Source organism: Jatropha curcas, chromosome 5 (genome assembly GCF_041381405.1).
Source record: "Jatropha curcas cultivar XTBG-Jc1 chromosome 5, XTBG_Jcur_1.0, whole genome shotgun sequence".
NCBI lineage: Eukaryota > Viridiplantae > Streptophyta > Magnoliopsida > Malpighiales > Euphorbiaceae > Jatropha > Jatropha curcas.
In genome coordinates this window covers 22914634-22934858 of record NC_143155.1, presented here as the reverse complement: position 1 = coordinate 22934858, position 20225 = coordinate 22914634, and the positions used below count along the sequence as shown (strand labels likewise).

General features: G+C 31.5%; 4 protein-coding genes across 6 annotated transcripts; all 4 read right to left on the bottom strand.

Moving 5' to 3' along the window:
* Window positions 1-983: 983 nt before the first annotated feature.
* LOC105630528 (ELM2 domain protein) lies at window positions 984-4358 on the bottom strand. Its single transcript, XM_012212367.4, has 3 exons — window positions 3684-4358; window positions 2887-3031; window positions 984-2746 (listed from the first exon to the last, which is right to left on the bottom strand). Exons 2-3 carry the CDS (start codon window positions 3023-3025, stop codon window positions 1263-1265), a joined length of 1623 nt encoding a protein of 540 aa, XP_012067757.1. The 5' UTR covers window positions 3026-3031; window positions 3684-4358; the 3' UTR covers window positions 984-1262.
* Window positions 4359-5541: 1183 nt separating this feature from the next.
* Window positions 5542-8272, bottom strand: UGD1 (UDP-glucose dehydrogenase 1). Of its 3 annotated transcripts, none has more exons than XM_012212368.4 (2): window positions 8097-8272; window positions 5542-7275 (listed from the first exon to the last, which is right to left on the bottom strand). In XM_012212368.4, exon 2 carries the CDS (start codon window positions 7248-7250, stop codon window positions 5808-5810), a length of 1443 nt encoding a protein of 480 aa, XP_012067758.1. In that variant the 5' UTR covers window positions 7251-7275; window positions 8097-8272; the 3' UTR covers window positions 5542-5807. The 3 variants fall into 3 exon arrangements, with proteins under 3 accessions (XP_012067758.1, XP_037492507.1, XP_012067759.1); XM_037636579.2 differs by having other exon boundaries at window positions 5542-7259; XM_012212369.3 differs by having other exon boundaries at window positions 5542-7256; window positions 8097-8271.
* Window positions 8273-12995: 4723 nt separating this feature from the next.
* LOC105630956 (NAC transcription factor 25) lies at window positions 12996-14366 on the bottom strand. The gene is made up of 3 exons (XM_012212956.4): window positions 13912-14366; window positions 13299-13594; window positions 12996-13214 (listed from the first exon to the last, which is right to left on the bottom strand). The coding sequence occupies exons 1-3, from the start codon at window positions 14156-14158 to the stop codon at window positions 13116-13118; spliced, it is 642 nt and encodes a 213-aa protein (XP_012068346.1). The 5' UTR covers window positions 14159-14366; the 3' UTR covers window positions 12996-13115.
* Window positions 14367-14673: 307 nt separating this feature from the next.
* Window positions 14674-19856, bottom strand: BGLU40 (beta glucosidase 40). The gene is made up of 12 exons (XM_012212370.4): window positions 19359-19856; window positions 18287-18353; window positions 17488-17546; window positions 17302-17377; window positions 17146-17217; window positions 16583-16670; window positions 16117-16488; window positions 15742-15965; window positions 15617-15648; window positions 15357-15459; window positions 15159-15267; window positions 14674-15063 (listed from the first exon to the last, which is right to left on the bottom strand). The coding sequence occupies exons 1-12, from the start codon at window positions 19503-19505 to the stop codon at window positions 14889-14891; spliced, it is 1524 nt and encodes a 507-aa protein (XP_012067760.1). The 5' UTR covers window positions 19506-19856; the 3' UTR covers window positions 14674-14888.
* Window positions 19857-20225: the final 369 nt, after the last annotated feature.

Genomic DNA, 20225 nt, shown 5'->3' with positions numbered 1-20225 from the left:
CCCTCCTTTCTAAGCTTGCAAAAGATCATTTGAAAAAATATTTCGTCATTTCACGTGGTATTCTAATAGAGAAAATTAAATTTTTTAAATAGAAGGATCTCATAGTAGAATGAAATTAAAAATTGAAAAACGCCATAGAATTTTGAAAATAGAGGGACTCACATTAATTTTTATATAATTTAGGAATCATTATTTTCCCTTAATTTTTCTTTAAAAAAAAAAAAAGAAAAAAAGAGGAAAAGGTACTTAGAATTTTAAGTGCAGCCAACGTGAAACAAACAAATGGAACTTTCTGTGTTGGAATGGTTGGTCTTGGTCACTGGTCACTGGTCATTGGTCAGGCTCAAGCTTTTGCTTTTGCCTTCCATTTTTCTGCTATTTTTCTAAAGGTGAAACTGTCTTCTAGTTGGCAAATTGTTGTCAGAAGTTCACTGGAAAGTTTCAAAATCTTTTGCAACATTGACTTTGAACATAACAACAAGAAATGAAAGCTGCTGATATTTATTCACTGAACTAAACTGTAATCAGTCAAAAGCTAATATGAAATTAAGCTTTGGCGGATGAAGAAGATAAACCCATTTTTTAAACTAATAAATTATTATTTTCCACAAGTTTCATAAGCTGCCTAACTTTTTCTTCTTTGTCTTTCTGCTCTTTTTGGTTATTATGTATGCATTTTTTTTTTGTTTGTGTGTTTTCCAAATCCTTAACAATATAAAATTAGAAAAATAAAGTAGACCCAAGTCTCACATGAACCAGCTTTGGTAGCAGATAAAACTATCGTTGGTTTAGAGATTATCAAATTTTTTTTTTACAATAAATTTGAAACGTTCTTGTTAAAAATAATTCAAAACTGGAATCCAAGTGAGAACCAAGGTTGGAATCCATTTCTCCATCAAGGTTTCAATATAAGGTTGGGATTAGAACCAACCAGGACTTCACTAGCCTTCACTGTCCTTTTTGTAAATAGTTAGATACATATATTCCTAAAATTGAGAGAGCCTATATTAACAAAACTCGTGAATTTTACATTCCACAAAATGAATGTGTACATCAAGAAAACCAAAAACAAAAATCTGCTTTTTTTTTCATTCCATTCCCCCCCTTCCTACTTCACAAAAAGGAAAAACGGCCATCCTCTAGAAAGAAATTTTCTTGCATAATTTGCTTAGCTAGAGAACTCCCAGGATCCAGACCCTTGAAAAGGTCACACTAACTGTACACTGAGGATGGCAATAGCTCCTTCGGTGGTTATTTCTGTTCTAATCACTGCTTGTTCCTTGTCCAAAAATTTCTTCAATCATGTTGCATGTGGGTAGAAGCTCAACACCTTTTATTGGAACTGTATATCGGGCATCCCAAGCTTTAGCATCACAAGGATCCAGTAAGTACACATGATCATGATCCACCGCATCACTGTATTCATCCCCATTACCAGGCAAGCATGCTCTGTTATCACTCTTAGTTGCACTGTTCACTTGCAGAGCCGCCCCAGTGTCACCGGGATCACAAGAGTCATCCTTATCAGCTTGGAACTCAAACGACATGCATGAATCATCTTGAACAGTGAAATCCTCTCTGACAATTCCTGCATTATTACCAACATGCTCAACAGCAGCAGCATTTAACCTGCTTCCATCAAATGACTTTGTATCAGGTGTTTCTGAGACATAATCTATCCCAGAATCTTCACCTGTGGCATCTCCACCACCATCTCCCAGATCCTCATCACCATCATGGTCGTCGTCGTCGTCGTCGTCATCGTCGTCTTCAATGGGAATATTATCTCTATGATCTGCATGATCGTTCTGATCAACAGAGTCAATATCAGAGTCATCATCTTCTTCTGAAACTTGAACTTTATATGATCCCCTATTGATTCCATGCAACTCATCATCATCACTGTCAATGTCCAGCAAGTTGGATCTGTTCTGAGCAGCCCTCCTCCGAAGCATGAAGACATTGAAGTAATAGCTGACAATTTCCTTCGTGGATCGAGTAGCAAAAACTTGTGACAATTGCTTCCAAAAATTCTGGCCAAAGGATGCAGGATTGGAATATACAACAGCATGAAATGCCCGTTGATCTTCCTCGCTCCATTTACGTGTCACCTCCTCTCCCATGTCATAAAATCCCAAATGCTCAAATTTTTCATACCCAAGGGAATTTTTGAGTTTTTCCCTAGCTTCCATTACATGCTGTCTTACACATCTAACAGAGCCTTCATCTAGGCAACAACAATCTGTTCTGCCATTGCCAGCCTCATTATTCTTATTTTCAGATGATTCTGCATCCGGCATTGGCATAATACAGGTGCCCATCATCCTCTCTTCATTGTCATTGTATATATCATTGTTTGATTCAGACACTAAAGAGTAGCTATTTGGATTGAATGAACCTTCCCTTTCCAATGGGTTCTTTAAATGCCCACCCCAAATTGGAATGCTAGCTTGATGATTTGGTCCAAGAGGAACTTGTCTTCTAGGAGAACGGTCCAAGTATGAACAGTAGGCATCCTCAAAAGGAACAAATCTCCGAGGAAAATCAAATTCAGAATGCCCCTGAGAATAAGGGTAAGCTGCTGCTGCTGCCCTGGAACCAACATCTTCATCACTAGAACTGCTCGTGACCAAAGACAAAGGAGCACTGATCTCAATATCTCTTGAGAAATTTGGAACTTCAAAGACAGTGTTATTTTCAAATGTGTGATGATGTTGAGATTTTACAAAGCCTCTATCATAATCATCTGCTTCATACAAAATAAACAAAATCAATAAACAAATGGCAGTTTCAAATGAATCGGCATATAGATAGTTAAGTCAGGTTAACAAAACACCAAGCAAAGGGCAAAATAAAGACATACAAGAAAGTGGCCACAACTTTTACCTGTAACATCAAGTGCCAGGGATGTAGTTTTATACAAATGTGCAAACTGAGTCAAGTTATTGCCGAAGTCCAACTGTCTAGCCTGCTTAAAAGGAAGCTCCTGGAACTCATCACTATCAAAAGGCCGTTTGAATCCCATTTTAGTCTGCAAGACAAAGAACTAAAACTGAGACAAAGTTGAAGCAGAATTCCTATACCCTCAAATGCCAGAAACAATTGCATATCTCAGCAAGTCGATAATACAATGGGAAAAAGGTGTGGTGAAAAAGGATTAATATTTACAAGAAGCCTTTAGCTCATTCAAAATTGAAAACAATAAAAGTTGGGGATAAGACAATTAGCTAAGTATGAGATACAAGAAGATACGAATAATAGTTAGTATATAAAAATATGTGTTCTAAAGAAAGAAAAGAATACATTCCTGAAGCATTTATTAATGGCAGATGCATGGTCACAAAAGGCATAACTAATGAATGGTGGGAACACAGATAAAGATTGAACATTATATAAACAGACATGGAAACAAAAATGCTTAATGTCAGAGCGTTCCATTTTAACGAATATTTGTCAAATTAACTATTAAGCTAACACATTGTGACTTGGTACCATATGAGAAAAAGCAAGCTAACCAGTAACTATTTCAATTTTTACCACAATACAGTGAGCTTCAACGAAAACATATAGCCAAGCTAGCTAGTAGCCAACCACACAATGAAACATATTTTATACCATAACCAAACGTAAATGCTAACAAATATGACAAATCAACAATAATGAGAGTAACAACGTGCATTTACCTCCAAATTCCTTGAATTCAAAATACCAAACAGAATAGGAGTAGTATGGCACTTAATTTAGGCGTAAAGGATCCCCAATTGTATCGCCAAGATACTAATTGATTTGGTTAGGCGTATCCCTAAACAAATTTATGAAAAGGGAACCTACAAATTTTCATAAAAAAACCCTAACCCTAAATTCCCAATTCACAAAATATCCAACCAAATTCGGACGGAAAAGAGGATGATAAGAGGCGAAATAACAAAGAGAATCAAACCCCTAAACCAATTTACAGATTGCAACAAATCCTACACGAATCGAAAACTTCGAAACCCTAAAGGTCGAACAGAACAGCAATAATATACAAAAATAGAGCCAAAATCAATGGGGAAATTAAGATATATACAGAGGAGACTCAACACCCATACGAAATAGAGAGATTAGAGAGCCGAAGAGAGCACGACGCGAAACCCTAACCCTAGAATATGTCAGAACTAACGGCAAAAGTCGAAAGAGATATCGATCGAAAGAGGAGAGTTTGAATTAAACGAATTGAGTTTTGATTCGAAGAATAATCGTCAAAATCAAGAGATATCGGAGATCGATTTCAGGTTGAATTTGGGAGAGGGCGACGATGAATACGAATTTCAGGTTTGCGCTTTTTGTACACGACGCGATCCGAAAGATAGACCGGGTTTTCTTTGTAAGGAGCTGGACCTTATTATAAATAAACCGGTCCGGATCTCCCGTGCAATGACATTAAGGTCCCTCAATCAATTATGCCTGGTTTTCCTTAAAATAATAATAATAATAAAAAAAAGTCAAGCTCCTGTTCTGGCACAATTTTCTGAAATATAATAACTTATTTGAAATTTTTTTTCTAAATTTCAATAATTAGATTTTCTTTCATTAATTAATTAATTATATTCTTAAACATAATATCTTCTTAATTACTATCCACGAATAGAGTCAACTCATACTTTGACCAAAGCAACATCGTAACATTGAAACTTTAGTCTTTCTAATTTAAGCATTATTAATGAATATTATTGCTCTTTCTCTTCAAAATTCTATTTTTCCTAACCACTTGCATTTTTTTTATGTTCAAAAATTAATTTTTTTTCTTTAATATAAATTATCTTTATTAAATTATTTAAATTGCATAACTTTATTTATGTAGGATTATTTAGAAAAAAGGATATTTGTGATCGAGAATTAAGAACTCTATCTAAACCCCAGCTACGATCAGTTGAATTTTCGATATTTATATTTGGTTTTTTTAATTTTTTTTCTTTATTTTTCTATAACTTGGTTGAATTATATTTGAATTATAGATTTTTTCTTTTACTTTTCTATTATTTGATTGGACCATTTAAAGTGATTTTTTCAAGCTACCATTAAGAAATACTAATTTTATAAATTTTTTTGATGGCAAAAAAAAATCCAAAATTTTATGTTTTATTTAATTTAAATAAAAATAAAAATTAATATATTGAAAAAATTCTAAGGTGAATATATTATTTTTTTTGTTTTAACGTTCATATAATAAAAATTAAATTATTTAAAATAATATTTAATAAAAATTATTATGTTTAAATAATTATAAATTAAATATCATAAAAAATATTAAGTTGAAAGAAAAAATATTGATTATTTTGATGAAATTAATAAAATTTAAATATAATATAAATAGAAATCAAGTACTAGTAACTATTCATACTATGAAATAACTATCATCTGCATCAAACCACCAATTGCATTGTATATGCAGCGAGTAATAGAGATTTAACTGTTGGTTCGGAAATTTCCTTAAGACAAAAAGAGATTAAAATCCGTAACCTCAGGAAGTAAAATGCAAGATTAAATGGACAAAGGTCATCACATAATTTCTCAAGATCTGCTTTATTACATTAAACCAATAAGAACAAAATATTCAAATTTTCTACTAATGGAAATTGATCTAAACATAATCCTGCCGTGAAATCCTTACAAAAATAAAGAAAAACAACCAAATAGCAAAACTGGAAGAGATTATAAAATGGCTAAAGGGAAAAAGAATTATAACATGATAATGCCTGTCATATACGATTCCACAACACCAGTCACAACTCACAAGCTACTTAAAGTCATGCAGTCTTGGGATTTTAAGCAACAGCAGGCATGTCCTTCAACCATGCATCTAATGGCTTACCAATGGAGTAAACAATGAACCCAATTTGCCTCAGCTTCTCAACATCTACAACATTACGGCCATCAAAAACAAATGCAGGCTTCTGCATGTTATCATAAATCCTCTGGTAATCAAGAGTTTTGAACTCGTCCCATTCAGTAAGAATGCAGATACCATGAGCATCCTTTGTAGCCTCATAAGCATCCCAAACACAACTAACTTGCTTGACACCTGTTGGACTCATTGGTTGAAGATGAATTGGATGATCCCAGTCAAATTTCTTCATAGAGAGATCCCTCTGAATTTGGTCCTCTGAAACCTGTGGGTCATATATGCTCAGTTGAGCTTTGTCGCCCAATAAGCCCTTGCAAACATCGATAGCAGGGGTCTCCCTAGTATCACCAGTGTCTTTCTTGAAAGCAAATCCCAAAATTGCAATCTTCTTTCCTGAAACTGTGTTGAACATTGAAGAAACCACACGGTTCACGAAGCGGGTCTTCTGGTAGTCATTTACCTTAATTACCTGTTTCCAGTAATTCGCAACCTCAGGAAGACCATTGCACTCGCAAATATAGACCAAGTTCAAAATATCTTTCTGGAAACAAGATCCACCAAAACCCACACTAGCATTCAAGAACTTGGGCCCAATTCTTGTGTCCTTACCAACAGCATGTGAAACTTCGGCAACGTCTGCACCGGTGGCTTCACAGAGGGCTGACATGGCATTGACAGAGGAAATCCTCTGTGCCAAAAAGGCATTTGCAGCAAGTTTAGAGAGCTCGGCAGACCAAAGGTTGGTGCATATAATTTGTTCCACAGGGACCCAATGGGCATAAACACCTTTCAATGTTTCAATTGCTTTTTGTCCTTCTGGAGTCTCCCTGCCACCAATTAGAACACGATCTGGATGAAAAAGGTCTTGAATTGCAGTTCCTTCGGCAAGAAATTCGGGGTTCGATAGAATCTGAAAGTTGATTCCTTTGCTGTTGTGGGTCAAAATTTTTTCAATTGCCTCAGCTGTTTTCACAGGGACAGTTGATTTCTCAACAACAATTTTATCGGATTTTGATACATCTGCAATCATTCGAGCAGCACTCTCCCAATAAGTCAAATCAGCTGCTTTGCCAGCTCCAAGTCCTTGGGTTTTGGTTGGGGTATTAACTGATACAAAGACTATATCAGCCTCCGAAACATGTTTTTCCACGTCAGTACTAAAGAAAAGATTCTTTCCTCTACACTCCTTCACCACACCGTCAAGGCCTGGCTCATAGATGGGGAGTTGCTCACTGTTCCAGGCAGTGATTCGTGCCACAGAAATGTCAACTACAGCTACTTCAATTTCTGGACACTTCAGAGCAATCACCGCCATGGTGGGCCCACCAACATAGCCAGCACCAATACAACAAATCTTCACCATGTTTATCTGCTATGAAATGAATAGCCTACAGTAAGAAAAAAGACAACAGTCCACAGCAAGTTTATGTTGACATAAATGACCAAGACAAGATAAAACCTTCTCAATCGCCCAAACTCCAAATTTTTTAACACATCACTTGTCTGATAACATAAATGTAATAAATCCAGAATAAATAATTCTTCCTCTAAACTAAATTGTGAACTATAAATTTAATTAAAATGTATGCAGATTGAATACTAACTAAATGAAGAATCACAAAAACACTCAAAATTAAATCCCATTGAACTGGAACTTGGCAGTTATGTGGTTTCAATTTTGAATTGAAGCAAACAAATCAATGATAATTCAGGGGATTAGATTTCTAGATCTATGATTGGAGTCCATTGCCTTATAAATTACAGACACCAGGTCATAGGTAACTGCTAATAGAAGTTCTCAAAACCAAAATGAACAAATTCCAGTACCCGCAAATCTTAAAATGCAATCAATAAGCCACAGAGCAAATTCAGCTATCAGATCCAAAACGAAGACGTAACATAGATCTAATACGCAAAATGAACAAATTCCAAAAACCTAAAATATTCAAATGTAATGAATAAATCACAAACAGAAATTTCAGCTACGGGATCCATAACAAACAGTTATCATGGATCTATACACCAAAATAACAACTACAGATCTGTTCACATAGACTGAATCATATACAAACTAAAACCCCAACTCCGTAACAAGCTTACTACTTAAAACAAACATAAGCCCATATAACCAAACACCAAAGCAAAATTGCCCATTTGCAAGAACAGATCAAAAAGTGAAAGGAAGGAGATAAATCAGATGAGATTATACCTTGCAATTTACGGTTAACAAAGAGAGAGAGTGAAGGAGGTGTGACAGAGAAGAAGAGAGAAAATGGTCTTGCCGAAGAACGTGGAGATCAAAGGGACGCTTCTCTTTATATAGAGATTTAGTATATATTTTCTACTCAGGTTTCCATGATCTAACCACTTCGATTTTCCATTTTCAAAAACTTGTACCACTTATAGGATGGGCCATTTCTTTCTTTCTTTCTTTTTTTTTAAAAAAAAAAAAAATAAGTACTTTAATTGCGTCAACGGTCAATCAACCACAGTAATTTATTCCCAACGGATTAAATAAAATTTATGTAATGAATTGTAATGTAATAAACGCTTCTTGTCAATTTTATATAAAGTTGATCTTAATTTCTATAAACAAAATATTATATTTCAATTCATTTTTGTAACACAGAGTTTACTGTTGTCATTTAAAGTTTTTAAGGGTAATTCAAAAAATAATTAATTAAATTAAATTATAATAAAATACGAGTTACTATTTTACTATTGTCATTTAAAGTTTTTATAGGTTAATTCAAAAAATAATTAAATTATAATAAAATATTATTCAATTTAACCAAATTTGCTCTTCGTTTCATATAATTACTCTATTCTTAATTAATTAATTTATAACTAAAATTAAAATAAGAAAATAGAAAAATAATAAGATAGGTTTTAATAGATTGCACGCATATCATTATTTTATTTAGTAAAAACAATACTAAAATTACAAAAAATTAATTAATACTGCTTATTTTTTTAAAAAAAACATAATTTTAAATAAAAACAACTTCTACAAAGCAAAAATATTTATATATATATTTTTCACTAATTACATCATTAACCATTAATGCTCAAAATAATGAAATTACATAATTTATCCCTTAATATGGACCATTTAGATTTTGTTTACGTGTCCAGTGGCCACTCTTTGGTCAATTCATTTATCGATAGTCAAAAAGTTAGATAAATTATACTATCGTCTGCTAATAAATGCATTTTTTATTTATAATTTAATTATAATTGTAATTTAGAATGCTATTGTGATACGAGATTGTAACAATGCATTAAACAATAATTAGTTTATATATATTTCTCATTTATTAAGTATTAAATGCAAAATTACAACATTTAGATATCTTTGGCCTATGAATATAAATTAATTATTGATCCACCGACACTACCAATAGCAAATGGTCTAACTTATAAGAAAGTTCCTTTATAACAAACATGAATCAACATACTACCTATGGATTTTTAATTAATACATTAATTAATTTTAAATTTACTAGCAAAAATAATTATCTATATGAAGTAACTCATTCAATTTCGATAAAAATAAAATAAAATAGTGTTGCATATTATCTATTTTATTTTATTTTAATATTCCTTCAGTCTTGTACCAAAAAAATATATATAATTAAAGAAATATAGGATGTAAAAATTTCTCTTAAAAAAATAAAAGATATTAATAAAAAGGAATATATTTAATTATATTATAAAATAGTATCAACATAAAACAACAATATATAATAAAATGATAAAATATTAGAAAATAAATTGCAAAAGAATATAAAATGGTGGGTGAGAACATAATTTTGAGTAAGATGGAAGTCATATAATATACAAGTGGTAGTTAGAGATCCAAATTAGAAGAAAATAATAATTTTAAAACTATGAACATTCGAATATGCAAGAGTATTTGAATTGAATGTGTAAGACACTACAATTTGGTTTATTATTATTATTATTATTATTATTATTATTTTGAAATGAATTACTATTATTTAATTGAGAGGTGGCAAAGACGAGCAATATAATGTCCGGCATAATAAGATACTGTCAATTATCTAATTTTAGTAAAATTAATATAAAAAATAAAATAAATAAAAAAATCATATTAACAAATGAAGAATCAAAATATCATCTGATTGATTTTTTCAATTACTTTAAAAATACAATAGGAGTTTTTTAGAATAAAAAGATTTTTGGTTTAGTTTTTTCATGAAAATTGATGATTAATTTGTACCGAGCAGTTAAACGAAACTTATTTGATAAGAACTTTAATTATCAAATTATAGTTGATGAAAATTATTATTATTATTATTATTATTATTATTATTATTATTATTTTGAGCATTTGGGTGGGAGGAATTTCGAATCTTACCGTTAGGGTATGACTTGGTGTATCAAAAATCTAATTAGTTAGTGATTTTAAAATTTTTATTTTGAAGCTTTTTAAGTTTATATTCACAAGAGCACGCACTTATTAGAGTATCTTGTTTTCATGATAGTTTGAGGTTTGGAGTGAGGTTCCAAGTCATGTTAAAGTTGATTTCCTTTCTAATGTTTTTCATGAATAATAAGCTCTCTCCAGGTTGCATTTTTACAATTGTCAGTCTATTCTTTATTCTTTAAACTATTCTAATTTAGATTTTTCTGAACTTGAGTTAATTATTAGTGATTGCGTTGTTGGGACCGCGCGTACCCTCATCTAACCCCGGATTAGTATGATATTGTCCGCTTTGGGCCAAATCCTCACGGATTTGTTTTTGGGCACCTCCCAAAAAACCTCATACTAATGGGTTGGGTTGAACCATTATATTTTGGTTCCTTTTTTCATTTTTGTTCGGTGTGGGACTTGGGAGGTTATCCAAACAATTGCAACGATTTGTTAGTCTCTAAGCTAGATGTGACTATTAGATAGATTAGAAGACAAGATAATATTGGAATTCATATGTTAATTAGAGCTTCATATTCTTTTGTTTGTCTCCATACCTGGAATCGAATTTCACAATGTTTAATTCCTTGTTATGAGTAATGCAAAGTTTCGATTAAAAAAAAAAAAAAAACAACTTTCTTTGGACATAATTAATCTCTAATTATTCGAAATAAAAACAATTAAAAGTAAAATTAAAAATAATTAGGTGAATGGGCCCACTTGAAGCACTTTGCAATCCTTGCGACAGATTTTTTATGTGAGTTTGGTGATTGAAGAGTAGGCATTACGTTATTATTCTAAATGCATCTTCACTTAATTTAGCAATATTGTGAAGATTAATTGTCTTCTGTCACATAAATCATCTTTTATAACTTTACAATTCTCAATTGATTGCAAAGACTAACGGAACGTGATGGAATTAGACTGTCAACTTTTGTTCTAGAAGCTGCGGAAAAGATTAAAAATTATGTAATTTATTTTCAATTTAGTCACGGGATTTTTTATATTTATAATAATTTTAAATAAAAAATAATTGGAAATCACTATTTTATTTTTAGCTTAACACATAATTTTACCCTTGTCACCGTTTTTTCTAGTAGCTTCTCAACTTTATAGGAGTTTTACCGTGATTTAAAAAAGAATGTGCATTCAATAGCGTTTGGGAGAGTGAATCACCAAATGCGTGTCCAACGTGGCTTCCTAATGCCATTAGATCAAAAACTTGGTCCATGAGATATGAGCCTTGTATGTAAACCGTCAAAGCCCAAAGGAGAACTATTAACGTCAAGAACAAAAGCAGGAGCAGGACTGATCGAGAAAAAAGGCAAAGTGGAGATTCCAATGATGATGCCGAAGATGACGGTGTGGCTGTATTCTAACTAAGAATCAGTATATAACCTAGCATTGGACTGAATCCCTTCAAAGAGTCTCATTCCTTTTTCCTTTTTGCCAACTTATTCTCAGCTCCTTACCACCATAGAATCTCCTCGGCTTGCTCTACAGATCAATAGCCAAGCCTGCTGTTATGAGTTATCTAGTTTTTGACTCTAATTCTCCCGTCGCTTCTAAGCTTTGCCTCGCCCAGTTCTACATTGCTCTTCGTGCACATTGAATGAAAAAAGATTGACCAACAATCTCTGAAAAGAAAGCAAATTAATAAAAATAGCGACTTTTCCTTGATTAATATCATTTTTTTCTTTCTATTTATTTTTTTCCTGTCATCATTTTTTTAATTTTAATTTTATTTATTTCTTCCCAGTCAACATTTGGTCTCTATATGAATTACACGTGTTATTACTCAATCTACATCATTAAGTGCGTGTATTCACTTCTTTTTTACATTTTAGGAATGGTCATGATTTGTTAGTACATAGTCGTGATAAAACCCCCGCAAAGTTTATGGGGTTGCTAGAAGAAACTGTAATAATTCAACAGCAAAATTATGCATTACGCCTTTTATTTTTACTATTTAGAAAAATTATTGTCTTTGACATTTGCACCGTATAAGTGTGAGATCTTGCCATCAAAAATTACATTCTTTGCCATTAATTTCAATAAAAAGACAAAAGGTTTATTCTACAGAATTAACTGTTTTGTTAGTTGTTGGCTATTTTAAAATTGTTTAATTGTTTGAGTAACTTCTCATTAAAAGTTGAAAAGCTAAATGTTATCGAGGCTAATATGAGTAGTTAACTTTTCATAGCGTTAAACTGTTTAAGTAACTGTTCATTAAAAGTTAAAAAGTTAAACATTACATAGATTAATCTTTTATAAAACGGTATCTCTAGTTCAAACTTAGACTAAAAGTTAAATTTTACAGTGATTAACCTCTCAACCTCTAGTTTAAACTTATACTTAAAATTAAAAATTACATGAATTAATCTCTTATAGAAAGCTATATATTACCGAAGGGTTAATCTCTTATAAAAAGTTATATATTGGCCAACGCTATAAAAATATTACTCGAACACTGTAAAAATTGTTGTCGCTGGACGCACTTGACACACTCAAACTAAATGACTTGTTAAAAATTGAGGATATTTTATAGGTTTAGCCAAAAAAATGACACCTTTTAAATGACAAAGACTAAAATATATTGTTTGTCCAACAAACTTATATAATTTCCCAAGTGATACCCTTAGTAGTAGCAACAGGAAAATAAAAAAAAAAAAAAAAAAAAACTAGTAAGATATTAATTTTTATATATAGGAAAAAAACTAAATTCACTCTTATAAATTAAAATAAGAACAAGAACTGATGTTCAAACATTGCCGTTCTTGGAAATTTTTCCGTCTAATCTTTATTTTTTTCGTCCAACCCTTGTCCAGGTCTTTCTATTCCATCTAAACTATCACTTTTGTCTCGAATTCTGCATACCACATAGCTCTCAATCTGACAGAAAAAAAAAAAATTAATCAGAACATAATTAATTAATGTTAAAGAAATTAATATATATTAATTTGTTCTTAAACTTACCTTGCTCTTAAGGGTATCATCCTGCTGAGCTTCAGGAAACAAAAAAGGATTGAGTCTATATTCATGCATGATCCATGGGCTTCTGATTCCTTCTGGTGCCTTTCCCCAGTAGAAAACCATAGTTTTCTTGAATCCAATATGTATATGTAGTTTCTTGTGAAATACCTTAACATCAAGACCTGTAGCTTTCCAGTAACCAGTTGTAGTGGTCCTTTTTGACAGTGAATTGCATGAATATTTTCTTTCTCTCTGTGTAAAAAAATATGCCTCTCCTGGCTTGCCATAACTAAATTCACCTGCAACAACCGATCCTTACCTGTTAGCTTTAGATACTCAGATATTACTTGTTAGAAAATAGATAGAAATTGTGATACGGTTGTTGTAGAACAAAAATGATAAACTTAATTCTTAAAAAAACAGTTGAAAATAGAAAATATAAATACACTTAATCTTATATATTAAATTTTGGTTTTCCTTAATATAAAATGCGTCGCATATTAATATCAATAAATCCGATCATCTTTATTTACATAAAAAATTAAAATTTTTAAAAACCCTAATGATAAATATTTTTTTCAATAAACCAAGAAAGAAAGAAGAAAAAAAAACTTACTAATTGGAAGCTGGTCAGGATCATACTGGTGAAGATCAATCTCTGTGATAATATTCAAAGGAAGAGGCAAGTCCAAGATCTTCTTTAGGAGATAATAAAGAATCAACTCATAATCATAAGGTGAAAATCTATACCCAATTGTTAAATTCAAGTCTTCTTCTACCCTAATTTCACCAGCAGTCGGGTTTGAATCTAAACCCAAATCTGCCATTAAAGCAGCAAGAGAATCAAAAGATTCAGACGCCATGTTTACTATGAAGACGAAATACTTGTTATCGTAGAATAAATAGGCTCGCACAAGCGATCTTTATATATTGCATTCCATTCCGTGAAGACAAGGTACGAGGTTCATATTTTTATAAGTTTTCCTTCTTTGAATTTTCCTTATCGAGTGGAAATTTGGGGATCTTGGAATTGGAAACCGAATTAGGGTAGGATTGGAACTGTGACAATTTTTGTACTCTAGATTAATACGTTTCGAATTTGGTGTTGACGTCGTTCTATAATTAAATCTTAACCACAGGATTAAAAGGATTAAACCCTGGCCGTTCAATGTGTGGAATAAAAGTTAAGTAATTCAACTGGTTAATTATGATTTGATTACTATAAATCCGAAATCACATCTAACAAATTTCAAATTCCCTTTTTGTTTTTCCAAAAATATCTCTACAGATTTAAAAAGTACAGCATAATTAATATATCTTTCCTTTTAAAAAATATATAATTTGATTTTTAATTGTGCTTAAAGAGATACACTAGAGCTATTTTGTAGAACTTCATTACAAAATCAAATATCACATCTCAATTCTTTTACATAATGAATCTTCAGAATTAGTTTTTATACATCCAATGGCTCGTATTTGTGTAATATAATGATTTTGTTTGATGAAATTCTTCTTCTTGCAAGAAAGAAAAGGTAATATAAAGCAACAAATAACATTCAATTTTAAAATTTAATTCCTTGCTTTGTCTACATTTTAAGTAGAAGTTAAGAAATTTTTGAACCACTTAACGGAATCTTTAGGGTATCTCTTGAGTTTGTCATTATAATCCACAAAATAGAGACCAAATCTTGAAGTATATCCAGCTGCCCATTCCCAATTATCCAATAATGACCATACGAAATACCCTTTCACATTGCACCCATCTTCTCTGCAATGGCCAAAACAATGCAATGTTAGATCATATTGCAGACCTCAACATATTATGGGAGAATCCATATACACTAAAATAAAAGTTATTCATACTTGATGGAAGCTAGCAAGTTAGTTAGATAGTCGTTATGGTATTTGATCCTTTTCTCATCCTTCAGAGCTTCTTTAATGGGTTTAAGAGGGTCATTTGGATCGTCCATTCCTGCAAAGAAAATTATTAAGAAAATATATTACTAATAGGATAAATTAAGGAAATTAAGCTGATTAACTGAATTTCAAATGATTAGTTACCGTTTTCTGTTATAATGATTGGAATATTCCCGTACTTTCTCTTGATGTAATTCATTAAGCTTCTCATCCCTTCAGGAACTATGTACAACCATATAGAACTGGCCTAAAAATTCAAGTTAATAAAGGTTAGTCTAGCTTTGATTACAGTTTGAATTTGCAATCTCACATCACATATTTAGAGACAACTTGATGTATTACTACATCTTCTAGTGTAGAAATTGATGAAACACGAAGATATGTCAATTATATGAATTGCTTACCCTGTCTGCAATAGGTTTAAGACCTTTGAATGCTGAAAAATAACAAGAACACACATATTCTTAGTTGATTTAGAGCATGCATTCACATTATGTCAAATAAAGAAACTTTTGCTATGTTAACTTACGGAGAGTGTTGGCCCCAGAGTCTGAAAGGGAGTCATTAAGAAGACTATTAATTATGTTAGTTGAATTATGTTCTGCAAAATAAGTAGTGTAATGGTTAATTCCCACAAAATCCAAAGAGCCTTTAACAAGAGCAGCTTCTGATTTGGAAAATTTTGGCAACCGGTCTCCAACTCTAGTTCTCATTGAACTCGGATAATCACCAAATATCAAAGGTTCAATAAACCTGCAAGCAAGACAGAAAACAAGAAAATAAAAAATTAACAAGTCTATCTATTCAGTTAATACTTCCAGTCTTTTCGGATAATGGAATAGAAAATAGTAACAGAAATGGAAATGTGTCAATCAGTGAATAAATATTTGAAGGATATAATTACCAGCCAAGCTGAAAATCTTGGGCTCTTTGAGTTGCTTCAATATCTTCTGTCGAATTACTTGCTGGCTCAAACCACATAACATCAAGTGCTATGCCTATTGATCCACCTTGTTTTGCCTTATATTTTTTCCTGTAAATATCTGCCACAGTTCCATGACTCAGCAGCACATTGTGTGCAACAATGTAAGGCTCAGTTGCAGAATTTCCAGCTCTGCAGAAGAGATGCAGAATTATGGAGCATCGCCCCGGAGCTTGAAGACCTACGTCATAACCTTGTATAGTAAATGTGTGAGGTTCATTGAATGTGATCCAATGCTTCACTCTATCACCAAATTCTCTAAAGCAAGTCTCAGCAAATGTTGCAAAGTCCTTTCTGTAAATGACTAATGTTAATTCATTGAATTGAATCATATAAATGTGCAATTTGTGATACCATATATATTTTTCAGTTTTGCAATGTCTTTTACATGATCTGTGGACTGAGCCATCCATTGTATCTGTCGTCCAAGGCTTGAGGAAGGTCCCAGTGGTATAGGGTCACATATGGCACAATTCCTGCACATTTTGTTTTCAATAGGTAACTAAACATTTTTAAGCGTAAGCCTGGTTCTGAACATAGAGAATCTCTATTTGCTATGACTTTCTTTAGGCACCCTTATCATATTAGAATTTGAGCACTTGCTTTTTTCTGACTAAGAAACAATAAGGGTGATCCCAGTTCTGGAAATGCCTGTTCTGGTTTCATGGTTTAAAAGGATTGTAGATCAACCTTTTGAAAATCAAACTTTGCATGTTCAAAACTAGGCCAAAAATCCGTTTCGATACGATTTGATTTAGCTTCAAAGAGGATGAATGAAGTTTGCATTAAATATTTGATTAAAAGGAAGATAAATGACTCCAAAAATAAATGGGTTAAAGTATAGAGTTTGAACTGAACCTTGATCCCCCTCATAATACTAACTAGATAGCATAATACTAACCAGATTATGATAATTATTAGCATTAGAGAATGATTAAATAAAGAAAGTACCTGCAGCAAGTAAAGCATTGATGACTTTGTTGTAATGATCAATTCCTGCCTGATTTATCGTTCCTGTCCCATCTGTATGCAGATAAGTATATTATAAGAAGCTTTGATCATTCGATATTTAAATTCATGAATTACTATTTGTATAAGAGAACTTACTAGGATATATTCGAGACCAAGAAATTGAAAATCTATAAGCATCCATGCCCATGTCTTTCATAAGTTGAATATCTTCCTATTTACAGTCACACTATAAAGTTAAAGAAAGCAATAATATAGCACTTTGCTATTAAATGACTTTATTATTGCTTAAATACATAAAATTTAGGCTCTCGCAGCACGTACATTAAAACGGTGGTAATGATCCACAGCCACATCAGCATTACTAAAATCAAGTATTTTGCCTGCAAGCAATGTAAACTTGATCATATAATTTCAAAGCTACACCGTAGTAGTAATTTTTTCCCACTTTTTAAATTGGGGAAAGTTGTTGCAGTCATGAGCACTTAATTTAAGACTTTCAACTCGCGGCGGCATATATTTTTATATAAAATGAAAATATTATTGAGATAAAACTTTATCAACCCTTATTTATTTAATTTTTGTTGCAATGGAGCATTTTTAAATTAGGAAGATTGTCCTTTAGGGCTGAACATAATTTTTAAAAAAAATTCAGTTTGTTTATGTTTTAATAGAAAATAACCAAATTTCCGTGAATTTAATTTGATTTTTGTTATATAAAACCAAAAAATTGAAATACCGTAAAAATCAAACTGATTTAATAAAAAAATTAAGACAACCAAAAAATAAATTGAACCAAATTTTATAATTTGGTTGAGTTTGATTCTTTTTTTTAACAAAAATTCGATCTATTATTTTTACACTAATTCGATTCGGTTTTAAGTGAATCCACTCATTAATTCTAATTTAAACTCGGAATCAAAAAAAATGAAGAAGAATTCTTAATCATAGGCCTTTGAATAATTGATTTTCATAATATTATTTTTATAGACCTAAAATTGAATTGTGGAAAACTTTCAAATAAGGGATTTTTAAAAAATTAGGTTTAAACCAATAAAAAATTATGTAATTACTCTAAACAGCATTATAGAAAGGCGTGAAGACCATTTTAATAAAGTATTACCAAAAGAATGTGAGAATTTGTCCCAAACACTTGGTCCCCTTCCATCCTCTTTCACTGCTCCTTCATACTGCAAAGAAAATGATCGATGAAAAAAAATAATAATCAAATCCAAATTTTTTTTAAGATATAATTAAATCCATAATAATAATTAAATCCATAATTAATAGCGTATCACGTGCGACATTACATACCTATATAATATATTATATCTATATAAAAGTTTAACGCTTTCATAATCAATACAACGGCGCTTCAGCATTTTTATTGAGGTCACATTGGCACATTATATTATTTTTCCTAATTTGTGATTCTTTATTTTTTAATTTAGATATTGATGAAGTTAGAATTAATATCATTAATGATATTAATATTATATATTTTTAATGTCTTTTAATAATCAGTAAAATTAATATTATTTTTTTAATAATAATATTTTTATTGTTCAATAATTATGAAATTAATATTTTTATTATTTTTTTAATAATAATAATATTATTGTTCAATAATATATTTTTTTGTCTGGTTTCACTAATATTCGATGAATGATAATGTTTGATTTCACTAATATTAATGGATGATAAGCGGTTTTGCTTCTGTTAAGAGTAAGAATATTAGCTCTATTTTTCAGTAAATGAACTTGTTAAAAGGATAAAATTTTAAATTTTAAATATTAATTTTATGATCTAGAATAAGGATGCTCATTTCAAAGCTTTTTTTGTTCGTTTTATATGTATTAAAAGCCATCATTGCCTCGTAAACTAGAGAATTTGATGCTCCATCTATTTTCAACGAATAAGCAAACTACAATACATGAGCTTGCTGGCACGCACCTATAAACGATAAGGACAACCAAAACGACAGAGGAGTCACGTGAAAATATAATGGTATTGTTTCCCTTATAAACGGCAAACGCGATAAAGACATGAGAGACGAACAATTGACTTCTTAGCCAATCTTCGCAGAAAAGGAGTAGAAAAGAAATACGATTGATTGGCTCTCATTAAAACTAAAAGCTTCCTTTCAATTTTCCATTTTCAGTCAGTTTGTTTTGAAAGAAGAAATTATAACTAACCTGAAAAGCAGAAGAGGCAGTGCCAAACACAAAACCTTTAGGAAAGCTTCCTCTGTTAATACTCTGCGCCAAACAGATTGTCTCAATCTCAAAAGCGAATACCAACACCAATATAACCGCCGCTATGCCTCTCCTCCTAATCGCCATGGTTTTGTTAGTTAGCACTTCACTCTATCAAAGGCGATGGAGCAATAGAGAGGGAGAGAGAGATGGCTTTTTTAAATCTGATGGATGGCAATTAGACAGAGAATGATTGATTTGGATTTTCGATGAGAAAGAGATTTTCTTATTTTATATATCTATACATAAGACAAAGATGAATAAGAGCAAGACCGATTTGGATTTATATAGGAATAACTTTCGTAGACATAATGTGAAATGAGTTGTCGCTAAAAAAAAGATGAGGGTGGCAAAAGGCGGCAATAGTGGTGGTGTTGGTGGTGGTGGTGGGCTGGTGCCAATTTGAAAGTAATGAATAAAGTCTTCAGGTTCACACGTTTTTCATATATAATATAATAACTTTTATTTTATATATATGTATGCATCGGATTGCTTTCAGATTAATGTGGTTATTGCTTTTTGTTATCGGTTGCTTTTGGTTATGTATAAGAATAACTGACTTTCTTGTTTCAGGAGGACTAGTGTTTTTACTACTCCTTTATTTATTTTTTATTTTTTTTAAAAAAAGAAGAAAAGCCATTTGAATAGAATCAGGTGGAAATAATATTATGAGCTACGTATGATAGCTCTCTCCTTTGAATAATACACATTAATAACCAATTGAATCAGTGAAATTTTTTAGAGATTAAAATCCGAAATCACTATTGTTAGAAAATTTTACGGAATTGAACGCGGTGGTATACATAT